At 41.4% G+C, this 16,506-nt stretch overlaps 1 protein-coding gene across 1 annotated transcript in view; it reads right to left on the bottom strand.

The window, feature by feature from the left end:
* The window catches only part of LOC137335707 (phosphatidylethanolamine-binding protein 4), a 332,391-nt gene extending 317,040 nt beyond the window's left edge, over positions 1 to 15,351 (bottom strand). The window contains exons 1-3 of the mRNA XM_068001006.1: positions 15,210 to 15,351; positions 7,966 to 8,100; positions 1,285 to 1,417 (exon numbers count right to left, since the gene is read on the bottom strand). Of these exons, the coding sequence (XP_067857107.1) occupies positions 1,285 to 1,417; positions 7,966 to 8,099 (267 nt within the window). The 5' untranslated portion in view covers position 8,100; positions 15,210 to 15,351. The remainder of the gene's footprint in view (positions 1 to 1,284; positions 1,418 to 7,965; positions 8,101 to 15,209) is intronic.
* Positions 15,352 to 16,506: the final 1,155 nt, after the last annotated feature.

Raw genomic sequence — 16,506 nt, 5'->3', positions numbered from 1 at the left:
GTGCAGGCAGAGAATCCAAGTATGAAACATGACAGTAGCTCATGAATTAATTTGTACTTACTTATTTTTAATTAATTAAATAAATAATGAATTACATTTCGTCTGTAACACCACAAGTAATGAACTGCTATTGTAAAAGAATGACATGAAACAAGGTGGTTTATATATTTGTAGACAGGCAGATAGAAAGTAATTCCTCTACACTTCAAAGACAATTGCACCTCTCTGTGGTATTATAAATACAAGGCTTATTGTAAATAGGAATCCAGTTTAGTGACTTGAAATGCTGCCTATTCTTCTGGTAATTTTACCAATATACAGCCAATTTCTCTTGTGGTGCAATTCTACAACCCTACAATTGCTCAGTTATGAAATATTCCATATTCTACTTTCTTTCTTAATCTCAAAAATGTTACTTTGCATAGAGGTAAGTTGCTCACAGTGTAGCCTTCAAAAAACATTTGTAAACAATTTTACAACACCAAGTTATAGTCCAGCAATTTTATTTTAAATTCACAAGCTTTCGGAGATTTTCTCCTTCCTCAGGTAAATGTTTCAAGATCTCCTTGAAGCCTACGCATTTATACATATTGAATAATACATGGTGTTTACAGACTGCCTCTGCAACTGCCCGTTGCCAAGGCAATCACCGTGTTCAGACAGAGAGGTGTCATCTGCAGAACCCCCGAATACACATTCAACAAAAAAACAAACAGGGAAAAAAAACAGAGAAAAAAAAAGAGAAAAAAAAACAGAGAGAGAGGCAGAAACACCAGCGAACAAATGTTATCTGTTTTTAATATAATGGGTCATTTGCTGGCTCTCTCTGCCTTCCGGATGTTTCTGCCTCTCTCTCTGTTTTTTTTTCTCTTTTTTTTTCTCTGTTTTTTTTCCCTGTTTGTTTTTTTGTTGAATGTGTATTCGGGGGTTCTGCAGATGACACCTCTCTGTCTGAACACGGTGATTGCCTTGGCAACGGGCAGTTGCAGAGGCAGTCTGTAAACACCATGTATTATTCAATATGTATAAATGCGTAGGCTTCAAGGAGATCTTGAAACATTTACCTGAGGAAGGAGAAAATCTCCGAAAGCTTGTGAATTTAAAATAAAATTGCTGGACTATAACTTGGTGTTGTAAAATTGTTTACAATTGTCAACCCCAGTCCATCACCGGCATCTCCACATCATGACTACCATCGACATTCAAAAAACATAGTTAACTCGTATTTAAGCTAAGATCTTAGATGTAAGCAATAAATCAAATGCTGCTTTTACTGCAATATACCTTCTTAGCTTGAGGAAATGTAACTTGTGGTGCTCCCCATTCTTCGGTCAGCTTTCTTCGGAACTGACGACATCTTGGGATGACAATGCAGGCTGCATTTCCCAATTCTGGATAAATCACATTGAGCTCTCCACTGAAAGTAAAAAGAGAATCTTTTATAAGCTGCAGATTTGTGACAAAAAAACTGCTCTGCAATTTTTAATTCAGCTAAAGGAAAGATGGAATATTTTATTTCAATCAGCTGTCCTGTCACAGTAGGGCTCCCCCTGCAGCTTAATGGGTAAACGCACATGGTATGGCATGAGAGGATTCTACATTTGATCTTTGGTCTGTGATGACTTACCTGGTTTTAACCAGGCAGCAGTGGAAACAGTACAATTTGCCTGTAGCACTGGGCAAGAAAGGTGAAAAACTCCCAGCCAAGGTTTCCAATCAAGCAACAAGGTTCCCAATGGTGCTCCCCACGTTACCAAAAGCCTGCCAATGCTTGCCCTCAAGACTTACATGTGATGAGGGCCACCTGGGTAAGTTACCGCTGGGCTATCAGAATCTATGGGCACCTGGAAATCTTCAATTTAGAATGGCTCAGTACCAGACCATGCAGTGTCAGCAAGGCTCTCGGTCAGAAGGTGGTGGGTTCAAACCTCGCTCCAGAATTTGAGCACATCATCTACGCTGACATTGTAGTGTAATACTGAGGGGATGCTGCATTGTCAGAAGTGCCTCAGATGGAGCGCTAAACCAAGGTCCACCTACTTGTTAGAGATCCCATCGCAATGTTTGCAAAAGAGTAGGGAGCTCTTCTAGCATGTGGGCCAACATTCCTCCCTCAATCAACAGCATGAAAAAACAATTCACCAGTCATTCATCTCATTGTTGTTTGTGGATCTTGCTGCTGCACCCGCACTTCATTTTCATGGCATGTGAAGAGCCAAGAGATGGAATAAGGTTAAATATATATATGTCTTTCTTTTTTACATGTTAAGCCATTGGGGAACAAGGAGAGATAAAAGATATTATTGTGGTTTGAAATCCTCAATAATAATTGTGCACAATAATCACAATACACATGAAAACGATGGTGGGAGGAGAATTTTGAGCTGGTGTGAAAATAAAATCTTTACTACCACTTGTGGCCAAATGTATATAGTCAATTCTTGTTAAGTGAGCCAAGTTCTATTTGTACTTGGAAGATACTCAAAAAGAACTAAAATACATGATTATAACCTTACAAGCAGTGGACTGAAACAAGCCAAGGCTAACCTCCTAATAGACAACTACCTCAAGCAGTGAATATAAACTCACTTAAGAATTCAGAAATGGGCAGATTTATAATTCAATCGGGATTAAGGGAACACAGGCTAAGAGCCACGAGAAGGTGAAGATTATGGGCTGAATGACCTTTTCTGATTCCTACATTATTATTTGCTTAATAGATAATCATAGAGTACCAGCCAAGAGTAAACTTTCAGGTTCTGCCCAGAGAACAAGTACAAATATATAAAAGTCATGAACTATGAAATGTGATGAATTGTCAGCTTTGAAAGACTTTTGCTGCAAGCAAAATTTGCGGTTTAATTTGTGCCAGTCGGCAGCAGAAATGCATTTGTCAATAAAGAAATACAAAGCACATCTGTACCACCCAGTGGCTTAAATTAGCTACTGCAGGAACTCTACCTTTATATATGTTTGATGAAGAGAATAGATTGTGTTTGAGTAGGCAGTTTGTTCCAACTGAATAGGTGGGAGAGGACCAGGGGTGACTATTTGAAGTTGTATAAGGGCAGATCTGGGTTAGATGTCAGGAGGTGGATCTTTTCCCAGAGAATAGTGGACATCTGGAACAGGCTCTTGGCTCGTGCGATGGATGCCGATTTGCTGAATTCCTGTAAGAACTGGACCCGTTTCTGGCTGGGGTGGAGATCATTTCGTACAAAAGGTAGGTACTGTATGGCACTATCAGGGCCAGAGTGATCTCCTGGACTCGTTTCGATCGTCTAAAAGGGGTTAGAGGGAAATTTTCCAGATTTCTTTTAGCAAATTGGCCTGGGTTTTTAAATCTGGTTTCACGCCTCTCCCAGGAGATCATATGGTTTCAGGTGGAGTGGGGAGTGAATATATTGTGATGCACATTTGCGTGAGACAGGCTGGATGGACCAGAGGGTCTTTTCCTTTCTGTCACTATTTGTATATAATGAAAGAGTCATTACTTTCTTTCCCACATTGTATTTCATGCCACCAATAATTATGGATAAGTCGTGAATTAATTCGGATTCAGTGCTTGTGAAAGGTGGTTTTTTTTACACCCAATTAATGCCATCTAATTGTGAAAATAAAAAAATAATCCATAACTCATTACAGGAAAGATATAGAAGTTACGGAAAAGATGCAGCATAGATTCATTAAGATGTTAACCGTGGATGCAGTTATGAAAAAAGATCCAAGAACTGAGGGTTTTTTCACCAGAGCTGAGAAGGTTGATGGAAAACCTAACAGAGATCTTCAAGGTTATGAAGAGTTATGATAAGGTTGAAAATTATAGATTGTTTATATTAGCCAGGGAGCTGGCACTAAGAGAGCACAACAACAACAACAACAACAACAAGTTGCATTTAAATAACGCCTGTAACAAAGTTAAACATCTCAAGGCGCTTCACAGGAACATCATCAAACAAAATCTGATACCAAGCCACATAAGGAGACATTAGGACAGGTGACCAAAAGTTTGTTCAAAGAGGCAGATTTAAAGAAGCGTCTTAAAAGGAGAGGTAGAAAGGAAGAGAGGTTTCGGAATGAAATTCCAGAGTTTAAGGCCTAGGCAGCTGAAAGCATGGCTGTCAATGGTGGAGCGATGAAAATCAGAGATAAGCAAGAGGCCAGAATTGCAGGACCGGAGAGATCTCAGAAGGTTGTAGCGCTGGAGGAGGTTACAAAGATCGGGAGGGGTGATGCCTTGGTGGGAGTTGAAAACAAGGATAAGATTTTTAAAATCAAGGCGTTGCCAGACACAGAGTCAATGTAGGTCAGTGAGCACAGGGATGATGGGTGAACGGGACTTAGTGTGAGTTAGGATACAGGCAGCAGAGTTTTGGATTAGCTGAAGTTTATGGAGGGAGCAAGGTGGGAGTCTGGCCAGGAGAGCATTGGAATAGTCCAGTCAAGAGGTAACAAAAGGCGTGGATGAGGGTTTCAGCAGCGGATAAGCTGAGCCAGAGGCGGAGGCAGGTGATGTTACGGAGGTGGAAGTAGATCTTGGTGATGGAGCGGATATGTGGTCGGAAGCTCGGGTCAAATAGGATGCCAAGGCTGCGAACGGTCTGGTTCAGCATCAGACAGTGGCCAGGGAGAGGGATGGAGTCGGTAGCTAGGGAACAGAGTTTTTAAAAAATTCGTTCATGGGATGTGGGCGTTGCTGGCGAGGCCAGCATTTATTGCCCATCCCTAATTGCCCTCGAGAAGGTGGTGGTGAGCCGCCTTCTTGAACCGCTGCAGTCCGTGTGGTGAAGGTTCTCCCACAGTGCTGTTAGGGAGTTTCAGGATTTTGACCCAGCGACAATGAAGGAACGGCGATATATTTCCAAATCGGGCTGGTGTGTGACTTGGAGGGGAACGTGCAGGTGGTGTTGTTCCCATGTGCTTGCTGCCCTTGTCCTTCTAGGTGGTAGAGGTTGCGGGTTTGGGAGGTGCTGTCGAAGAAGCCTTGGCGAGTTACTGCAGTGCATCCTGTGGATGGTACACACTGCAGCCACTGTGTGCCGGTGGTGAAGGGAGTGAATGTTTAGGGTGGTGAATTGGGTGCCAATCTACCGGGCTGCTTTGTCCTGGAGGTGTCAAGTTTCTTGAGTGTTGTTGGAGCTGCATTCATCCAGGTAAGTGGAGAGTATTCCATCACACTCCTGACTTGTGCCTTGTAGATGGTGGAAAGGCTTTGGGGAGTCAGGACCCAGACTCTGACCTGCTCTTGTCACCACAGTATTTATATGGCTGGTCCAGTTAAGTTTCCATTGACCCCCAGGATGTCGATGGTGGGGAATTCGGCGATGGTAATGCCGTTGAATGTTAAGGGGCGGGGGGGGCGGTGGTTAGACTCTTTCTTGTTGGAGATGGTCATTGCCTGGCACTTGTCTGGTGCGAATGTTACTTGCCACTTATGAGCCCAAGTCTGGATGTTGTCCAGGTCTTGCTGCATGCCGGCTCGGACTGCTTCATCATGGAACTGAACGCTGTGCAATCATCAGCGAACATCCCCATTTCTGACCTTATGAAGGAGGGAAGGTCATTGATGAAGCAGATGATGATGGTTGGGCCTAGGACACTGCCCTCAGGACCTCCTACAGCAATGCCCAGGGGCTGTGATGATTGGCCTCCAACAACCACTACCATCTTCCTTTGTGCTAGGTATGACTCCAGCCACTGGAGAGTTTTCCCCCTGATTCCCATTGACTTCAATTTTACTAGGGCTCCTTGGTGCCACACTTGGTCAAATGCTGCCTTGATGTCAAGGGCAGTTACTCTCACCTCACCTCACCTTTGGAATTCAGCACTTTTGTCCATGTAGGACAGTGAGATTAGATTAGAAGGCTCGTGTGGAGAAAAACATCAGTACAGATTTGATGGGCCTAATGGCCTGTTTGTGTGCTGTGACAAGACCAGGATTTCCTTTCTTTCTTCTCATCTTCCCAAAAATATGCTCAGGCTTTGTTGATAGTCATTGATCAATGTAACATTCAGCATTTATAAAAAATATCTATTGCCTATTATGTGAACAAACTACTAGTATTTTTCCAGAAACTTTTACAACTTCGCATTACATTAGAACTATTATTACAATTAGAAATATGATGCTACATCCAAAATCTTAGCAAATCATCTCCACAGTTACAATTTAGTCTCCCTACACAGACTAGCTGAAAATGAAAATCACAAGTTATAGATCCCATATACAATTTTTAGAAATATCACTTATCCATAGCAATATTTCTGTAGCAGGCTTTAGAAAAAGAATGCAAATCAATAACAAAAAAAGAAATAAAACCGTTGTTATTGTTGTATGAAAAAGCAGACATTTTAGCTCTCCTGTGGTTTTGTGAGTGATGTAATTCAACGTGATACCTCTGCATGTGCACGCGGGATGGCTTTGTACGTGCGGCGCGCCTCTGCGTGATAACTCAGCGTGGGAGAGAGAGAGATGGCTGATCTGTATCTTAACTCCATCTACCCGCCTTGGTTCCATTACCCTTAATACCCTTGCCTAACAACGATCTATCAATCTCAGTTTTGAAATTTCCAATTGATCCCCAGGTGGGTGTGATATGTGTGTGTGTGTGTGTGTGTGTGTGTGTGTGTGTACACACGCACTTGTGTGAGATATCTCTGCTTTTTGGGGGCGGGGGGAAAAGAAGTCCAGATTTCCACAACCTTTTGTATCTATAATCTCCTCTATCATCATTTTGCTTCTTTTTTCATCACCCATCTCTTTGTTTCTGTTCAAGTTAAGCACTGGTCATGAAAGCAGCAGCTGGCACAGTCTCTCTCCACACCACTGCCTCTCGTGAGTGGGAAACGGACAAGCCAGCTCCTGCTAAACGTTGGTTGGGACTGTCCCAGGTGCTGGTTATGGCAGTGCTATGATGTGCCATGGAATGGTAAAAGGGAATAGAAAGAGGTTGGCATAAGAGTCATCCCAGATGTCTCTGCTGACCGAATAGTGGTCAGCTTAAGAATATAGCAGACCTCACGGAAGGCAGTTTGTCTTCCTCCTTGACCTTCATGAAATCAAAGGGGAGAAAAATAACTTGCTAAAAATGAAGGTGGTGTTCATTGTCATCGATGGGTATATACTTACACTCCCCATTATTCCCACCCTATCCATAATCTTCTGCAATTAGTATCTGTGAATTACCATGCCATTCTGACTTCCAACATTCATCAAGTAATTAGTATTTCAACCATTCACGTGACCAGAATGTGACTATGGGTGATGATTGACATTGATTCCTCGTATTACTTTGCTCTCCTGGATCGTGTTGACAACAGTGCATTGCTGGGTTGGTCTGCATCCTTAGTTTTTTCTTGTGATTTTCATTGCTGTTGCTCATTCAAAATATATATATATATATATAAAAATATAAAAGAAGCATCACAAAAACAAGGAGGAGCATAATTTTGAGTGCACATTTCTTTTTGAAGAATCACTTTTTCCTATTCAACCATTCTGTATCTTTTCTTCTCTTCTCTTCAGCAAGAGCTAATTCCAAAGCTTTGTTGTTATTTTTAAGTGAGATCTTCATCATGGAGGAGTTGTTTAGAATCTTGGTCTTAGTGTTAGAGTTCAGGGATGCATTGTATTTTGTCAGATAAAGTGGACACATAAAGAAATGAAAATTAGATTAAAAGGAACTCAACAAATGAGATATGTCAGGTTAATTGTAAAGAGCTTGCTTTGCAATGTAATAAAACTTCACTAGCTGTTCAGTGAAACCTACATCTATATTAAAAAAGTGCCTCGCGATCAGAAAGTCAACCCAGTAACGTGATTATAAAGTGGCTGTGTGAGTATCAATTGCTATTAATACATGTCTGGAGAGGAATGCGAGCACATTTCAGCAACCAATTTTAAATTGTGACACAGTACATCTTAAAATCTTGGAGATACTCTTTCTTTGTTTTTCTTTTACTTGCCTGCAAATACTGCTGTCCTTGTCACTAATTTTTTCCATAATGCACATACAATTTTCATCATTCAAAGAATCTACTTTCTGATAAGAAAGAATGCCCAGTCCAACCAGAAGAACAAGAGAAACAGGCCAGTTCATCCTGAAAAATAAAACATTTTATTCTCTAAATACTTGTAGAACATTATGCAATGAAAAAATTACTTCAAAAAATGCAGAAACGACAATTCTAGACTATTATACTGTGATCTTGGGATCCTGAATTTGACTCCTAGTCTCAACTGACACTTGTATTTCAATACAACTCATGGGATAACATGTTTTGTGCATACCCAACTGTTTTCATCAACAGCATGCTGCTTTTTAAAAAGCAAAAATTATGTTCGTTTTCCTTTCAACAGTCCCATAAATGGTTTTACTTTTTCTTGCCCTACCTTACTTTTAGAATAGTGTCTTTCTTTTTTGATGTGGAGATGCCGGTGATGGACTGGGGTGGACAAATGTAAGGAATCTTACAACACCAGGTTATAGTCCAACAGTTTTAGATAATCTCCGAAAGCTTGTGATTTTCAAATAAAACTGTTGGACTATAACCTGGTGCTGTAAGATTCCTTACATTTCTTTTTTGAGCCAGTGTTTGGTCAATCTAACCATGTATTGCTTTCTAGCAATCTCACTGATTAATAATCATGTGACTATTCCAAATATTAATGCTGTACTCTAACAATCTCATTGGCCCATCATATGGCCATTGATTGTTCTATGTTTGGTGGACAGGGCTCTGAACCAATGTAACCAAAGGCAGGGATTTGATAAGTTTCAATCTGTATCACAATGGTGTCTGGCTCCCTCCCAACCCCAGCTCTGATTACTGTATTGGCATTTGCTTTAAAACGTTCTGCTACAGTGGTTCCTAATGTCCTTCTTCATCTTCTGCCCTTACTCTACTTGCAGAGATGCCAGCTGAGTGACCTCACCATGCCAGCCCCAGTGTCACTGCAGCTAGTGGTCCCTACTTTTTGTTGCTACAGCCTCTGCTAACTGCAGTGCTCTCCAAGCAGCACACAACTCAAGCCAAGAGTTACTTGAGGTCAGCTAGAGTGGTGGTCTGGGCTTCACGGTCAGCCTCTAGAGCCGAGGTTAGAGAGAGGAAAAATCAATCTCAGTTCCTGCTACTAAACACTATCCATCAACTCCTGCTGCAAGTGTAGATATGTGAAAATCAGGTGAGATCAAGATCAAGCTCGGGTAGCACCAACACCTTCAGAGGAGAAAAGTGGAGAAATTCATAGAAAAATAAAAATCAATGACATCTCAATCACAAGGGGTGTTTTACTCCATTTTTCTCAAGTTTCCCACTTCCAAAATGACAAGTATCGTAGTGGGCAGTAACAGTTCACATACTTTATCAAATCTGGAGGAGATATCGTACCATGCAATTTTACAAATCAATATTAAAACTTAGTTCACTTCAATTACCAGGAAACAATGTACCCTGTATGTATTACGATTGTAGAGTGATTCCCCAAAGTCAGTCAGTCATTCACTTCCTAATGTCAGTTGAAGCCAATTTCATGCCTCCCTTCAACAACTCAATACACTTCTTCATTTTAGAGTTTCCCCTCAAATGATACTCCGCTGCTTTTGTCTATGTTACTTGGAGCTGCACATCACACCTCTCAAATGTTTCTGTGAATTAATTATCACTGCCATTCTTTTTTCCCCAGATTAATTTGTTTCATGGCCACTTTCCAGTTACTTTTATTCAGTAGATTAAAAAATTATCCCAGCACTATAGATTAAGTAAAATAACAAATGCCTGAGGGGTTTTCTATATACACACATAGTTGTAATTCAATCTTTAGTGTAGTTCAGATAAATGTATAAGTTGCTTGATATTCACTCTTGGAGTTTATGAAGCCTTCAGAACCCCTTCAATTCCATCCTTTAAATAAAAACATATTATTTCTGTTCTTTAAAATCAAATTTAAATCCCAAGCATGAAATACAACTTTGTGATAACCATAAGGAATTCCTGTTTATTTCGAAGAATTTATGTACTGAGTTGTCTTTATTTGAAACAAACGGTGAAAAATATGGTGAACTGTAATTATCTTGTGATCTTATGATAAGATGATAAAGATCATTTGGCACATATCAGTTCATGCATCCAGAAGTACTCTACAGTCATAGAATCTTACAGTGCAAAAGGAGGTCATTTGGCCCATCGTTCCTGTGCTGGTTCTTTGAATGGCCTATCAAATAAATTCAACTCCCCCACTCTTTCTGCATAGCCCTACAAATGTTTCCTTCTCAAGTGTATATCCAATTCCTTTTTGAAAGTTACTACTGAATCTGCTTCCACCACCCTTTCAGGCAGCGCATTCCAGATCACAACAAATCGCCGCGTAAAAAGACTTCTCCTCATCTCCCCCTGGTTCTTTTGGTAATTACATTAAATCTGTGTCCTCTGATTCCCGACAATGCAGTCCCTCCCCACGCCCCCCACTGCATTGCAACATCTAAATTGTTTCATAAATGCATCCAGGGTTTTCTCCTCCACCACTCTGCGCAAAAGTCCATTCCGAGTAAAAGCATATGCATTGTAGTACGTGTGCAGAGGCAGAATTGTATTTGTATAGGGCAGCCGAGTCCTACCCTTACTGTTCTATTGCTGCAATTGTTAATTCATGATGATTCACAAATCATTACAGTTAGCAATGCAGGTCAACAAAGCCATAAAAAGTGCAAACAAAGCAGTGGGGTTCATATCTAGAGGAACAGAATTCAAAAGCAGAGAAGTCATGTTAAACATATAGAACCTTGGTTAGACCACATACTGTGCACATTTCTGGTCTCCATATTAAAAAAGATATAGAAGCACTGGAGAAAGTGCAAAAAAGATTTACAAAGACGATACCAGAACTAAGAGGACAGAACTATCAGGAAAGACTGAATAGGCTGGTGCTCTTTTCTCTAGAAAAGAGAAGTCTGAGGTGACCTGACACAGGTCTTTAAAATTATGAAGGGGTTCGATGGGGTGGCTGTTGAGAGGAGGTTTTCACTTGTGGGGGAGTCCAAAACTGGGGGACATAACTATAAGATAGACACTAATAAATCCAATGAGGAATTCAGGAGAAACTTCTTTACCCAGAGAGTGGTGAGAATGTGGAACTCTGAGTAGCATAGATGCCTTTAAGGGGAGGCTAGAAAAGTACATGAGGGGAAAAAGGAATAGAAGGATATGTTGAGGATGAGATGAAGTACAGTGGGAGGAGCTCATATGGAGCATAAACACTGGCCTAGACCTATTGGGCCAAATGGCCGGTTTCTGAGCTGTAAAATTCCATGTAATTCTACGTTATAGTCAGGCTCAGCTCTTCCAGCCCGCACTGTATGCTGTATAATTATATTGCAATACCACTGCGTGCTTTGCCTCCTAGAAATACTTTTAAGATTCAGAACTGTACAGGAAATGTTGCAAGTTTCTGCTGGTAAGTTACTTTGTTGCAAATGCCCACTTGACCCTGATCTTTCACATCATGTGCACTATATGTGCAATATGCAAAGTGTGGAACAAGGTTGTTTTCCAAACAATTAAAAATAAACAGCAAACATATTGCAACATGGGTCGTGTTTAGAATCATAGAATCATAGAAGTTTACAACATGGAAACAGGCCCTTCGGCCCAACATGTCCATGTCGCCCAGTTTATACCACTAAGCTAGTCCCAGTTGCCTGCACTTGGCCCATATCCCTCTATACCCATCTTACCCATGTAACTGTCCAAATGCTTTTTACAAGACAAAATTGTACCCGTCTCTACTACTGCCTCTGGCAGCTCGTTCCAGACACTCACCACCCTTTGAGTGAAAAAATTGCCCCTCTGGACCCTTTTGTATCTCTCCCCTCTCACCTTAAATCTATGCCCCCTCGTTATAGACTCCCCTACCTTTGGGAAAAGATTTTGACTATCTACCTTATCTATGCCCCTCATTATTTTATAGACTTCTATAAGATCACTCCTTAACCTCCTACTCTCCAGGGAAAAAAGTCTCAGTCTATCCAACCTCTCCCTATAAGTCAAACCATCAAGTCCCGGCAGCATCCCAGTAAATCTTTTCTGCACTCTTTCTAGTTTAATAATATCCTTTCTATAATAGAGTGACCAGAACTGTACACAGTATTCCAAGTGTGGCCTTACTAATGTTTTGTACAACTTCAACAAGACATCCCAACTCCTGTATTCAATGTTCTGACCAATGAAACCAAGCATGCCGAATGCCTTCTTCACCACCCTATCCACCTGTGACTCCACTTTCAAGGAGCTATGAACCTGTACTCCTAGATCTCTTTGTTCTATAACTCTCCCCAACGCCCTACCATTAACAGAGTAGGTCCTGGCCCGATTCGATCTACCAAAATGCATCACCTCACATTGATCTAAATTAAACTCCATCTGCCATTCATCGGCCCACTGGCCCAATTTATCAAGATCCCGTTGCAATCCTAGATAACCTTCTTCACTGTCCACAATGCCACCAATCTTGGTGTCATCTGCAAACTTATTAACCATACCTCCTAAATTCTCATCCAAATCATTAATATGAATAACAAATAACAGCGGACCCAGCACCGATCCCTGAGGCACACCGCTGGTCACAGGCCTCCAGTCTGAAAAACAACCCTCTACAACCACCCTCTGTCTTCTGTCTTCAATCCAATTTTGTATCCAATTGGCTACCTCACCTTGGATCCCGTGAGATTTAACCTTATGGAACAAAAAATGAGTGGCTTGCTAGGCCATTTCAGAGGGCAATTAAGAATCAACCACATTGCTGTGGGTCTGGGGTCACATATCAGCCAGACCGGGTAAAGACGGCAGGTTTCCTTCTCTGAAGGACATTAGTGAACCAGATGGGTTTTTACGACAATCCAGTAATTTCATGGCCACCATTACTGATACTAGTATTTTAATTCCAGATTTTATTTAATTAATTGAATTTAAATTCCCCAGCTGCCCTGGCGGGATTTGAACTCATGCCTCCGGATTATTAATCCAGGCCTCTGGATTACTAGTCCAGTCACATAACCACTATGCTACCGTACCCTGTTTGGATATATGTTAACAATAAAATTTACTTAATATTGAAATAATCCTTTGCTGTCCTGTTTGACCATTCAGAAACATCATGAATTCACGTTTGCAAACGGTAGATTGGGTACGCTGACCTCCAAAACTGAAGAACTGCGTTCCTCTTCCTAAATTTTCAATTGCCAACTCCTGTGACTGGAGAAATGCCAACCTTAAGAACAACTAACAAAAATCTTTTCTTTAAATGCGCAATGTTTAAAAAGGAAGGGTTTGCCAGAAGCAAAGACAACTGGAAAATTGTGAACAATTGGCAAACCTCGCACCTCCAGGATCTGAATATCTGTGATCAGCGAGAGTCCCAGGGTCCAAACACAAAAAGTCTAGGTTAACGACGCATCCATTAAAATTATAAGAAATCCATGGATTTTAGTTGGTACCTTGTGTATGTGAGTGTCACCATTACTTGCAGAGCTGTCAACATCACAGAAATGTCAACAGTGAGATTTATAATCAAAACTTTTCTCCTTGGAAAATAAGAGTCTCAATGGGGAGGGGGAACAAAAGGATCTCGGGGTACAGATACACATCACTAGAAGTAGTGTCGCAGGTTGGTAAGGCCATAAAAAAGCACTGGGATTCATTTCTGGAGGGATAGAATTGAAAAGCAGAGAAGTTATGTTAAACTTGTGTCGAACCTTGGTTCGACCACACTTGGTGTACTGTGAACAATATTATAAAAAGGCTATAGAGGCATTGGAGAAGGTGCAAAAAAGATTTACAAGAATGATACCAGAACTGAGAGGTTATACCTATCAGGAAAGATTGAACAGGCTGGGGCTCTTTTCTCTGAGGGGTGACCTGATAGAGGTTTTTATAATTACGAAAGGGTTTGATAGGGGTAGGCATAGAGAAGATGTTCCCACTTGTGAGGAGAGATCAAAATTAGGGGCCATAAACATAAGCTAATCACTAATAAATCCAATCGGGAATTCAGGAGAAATTTCTTTACCCAGAGAGTGGTTAGAATGTGGAACTTGGTACCACATGTAGTTGAGGCAAATACATAGATGCATTTAAGGGGAAGCAAACTAAGCATATGAGGGAGAAAGGAATAGAAAGTTATGCTCATTGGGTGAGATGAAGAGGGGTGGGAAGAGACTTGTGTGGAGGATAAACACCAGCATGGACCAGTTGGGCCCAATGGCCTGTTTTTGTGCTGTACATTCTATGCAAAAAGAGTGACAGACTGTTACATACTTGCCAAATCTCTCTCATTTTGGTTTGAAACAATGGCCAATAAACACAGTGTCCAGTGGGTAAATTCACTGAATATTTGCTCCCAGTGGAGAGCTACACTCAACAACAACTTGCATTTATATAGCACCTTTCACATAGTAAAACGTCCCAAGGTGCTTCACAGAAGCAATTATCAAACAGATTTGACACCAAGCCACATAAGGAGATATGAGGACAGGTGACCAAAAGTTTGGTCAAAGAGGTAGGTCATTGAAAAGCGTGTTAAAGGAGGAGAGAGAGGTAGAGGCGGAAAGGTCAAGGAAGGGAATTGCAGAGCTTAGGGCCGAGGCAGCTGAAGGCACGGCCACCAACGATGAAGCGATGAAAATCAGAGATACGCAAGAGGCAACAATTGGAGCAACACCAAGATCTTGGTGGAATCTCAGGGCACAGAACTGGCTTTATAACATTGTAGCTCTATCTCTGACCCATTGACCCATGCTCCCTTTGCACAGCTCCCTGTTGGGAAAGCAGAATCCAAACAGGAATACTTTACCCTTATACCTTTAAATGGGTCTGTCATCACTCTCACTCTTTCTGACTCAGGAACCTCACTCATAACAACTCCCCTGATGTTGACAACCTTACTGTAAACCATTTCAATTCCATTCACATTTGGAGTGGTGTTTACTTTTCAGAGCAAAAGTAATTCACCCCATTTTTCAAAGTTTTACTTATATTAGAAGAAAATATGCAATTTAGAAGCAAGTTGAATATTCTGCGGAGTGGCAAAAGAAAAATAAACTGGCACAAAATACTCACACATAAAATACAAAATTTTCGCTTTATTTCAATTCTACTGAAGAAAATAATGTACTTTTACCTCATGATTTGACAAACATAGTGCCGAAATGGCTTACCTGTTGACAATAGCCGTACTTTTCGCAAAAACACGGATTTAACACAAGGCGTGGGTTTCTCGAGCAATCGGTTGAGATTTTGAAAACAAAACAGACAAAATCCACCGGGCGACGTCACTCAACCCAGCTGCGAACCAAAGGCCCCGCCCCTCAACCCACCCTATTGGTGGAGACGTGCGACCGACAAGACCGTTGCGGTCCCGAAGCATCGCCACGATTGGCTGACGACGATGTCAATCATCTCGCCACCTGGCAAACAGCCACCGCGCCTCCTCCTTCGATTCGATAAGAAGTTTTTGGGCTTTAACTCTTTAAAGACTCCAACAGAACTTTGCAAGTATATTTACAGGTAGATTCACTTCGTCTAAAGACACAATTGTTTGCGATCAATTAGATGAGTTTTAAACAGAATATATAGCATAGAAACAGGCCATTCGGCCCAACAGGTCGATGCCGGCTTCAGTGTTCCTCCAGAGCCTCCTCCCCACTTCATCCAACCCTATCCACATATCCTTCTATTTCTTTCTCCTTCAAGTACACATCTAATTTCCCCTCAAATGCATCTATGCTCGTCGCCTCAACTACTCCTTGTGGTAGTGAGTTCCACATTCTAACCACTCTCTGGGTAAGGAAGTTTCTCCTGAATTCCCTATTCAATAAAGAACTACAGAGTCGTGATAGTGGGGGACTTCAACTATCCTAATATAGACAGGGATTGTAATAGTGTCAAGGGCAAAGAGGGGAAAGAATTGCTGGAGTGTGTTCAGGAAAACGTTCTTGATCGGGAATGTATTGAGAGTGGTAGAGGAAGTGAGCATGTGCACAGGTCCCTGAAGGTGACAGTACAGGTAGATAAGGTTGTGAAGAAGGCATACAGAATGCTCTCCGTTATTAGCCGAGGTATAGAATACAAAAGCAGGGATGTAATGATGGAACTGTATAAAATGCTGATAAGGCCACAGCAGGAGTATTGTGCGCAGTTCTGGTCACCACATTACAGGAAGGACGTAATTACTCTGGAGAGAGTGCAGAAAAGATTTACAAGAATGTTGCCTGAGCTTGAAAATTGCAGCTACGAGGAGAGATTGGATAAGCTGGGGTTGTTTTCCTTGGAGCAGAGGAGGCTGACGGGAGACTTGATTGAGGTGCACAAAATTATGAGGGGCCCAGATAGAGGAGACAGGAAGTACCTGTTTTTCCTAGGGGAGAGTTCAAGAACTCGAGGACATAGATTTAAGCTGATTGGCAGAAGGATTAGAGGGGACGTGAGGAAAAACTTTTTTACCCAGAGGGTGGT

The sequence above is a fragment of the Heptranchias perlo genome, chromosome 20 (genome assembly GCF_035084215.1).
Source record: "Heptranchias perlo isolate sHepPer1 chromosome 20, sHepPer1.hap1, whole genome shotgun sequence".
NCBI lineage: Eukaryota > Metazoa > Chordata > Chondrichthyes > Hexanchiformes > Hexanchidae > Heptranchias > Heptranchias perlo.
The sequence above is the reverse complement of the archived record's forward strand: the minus strand, read 5'-3'. Positions and strand labels throughout refer to the sequence as shown.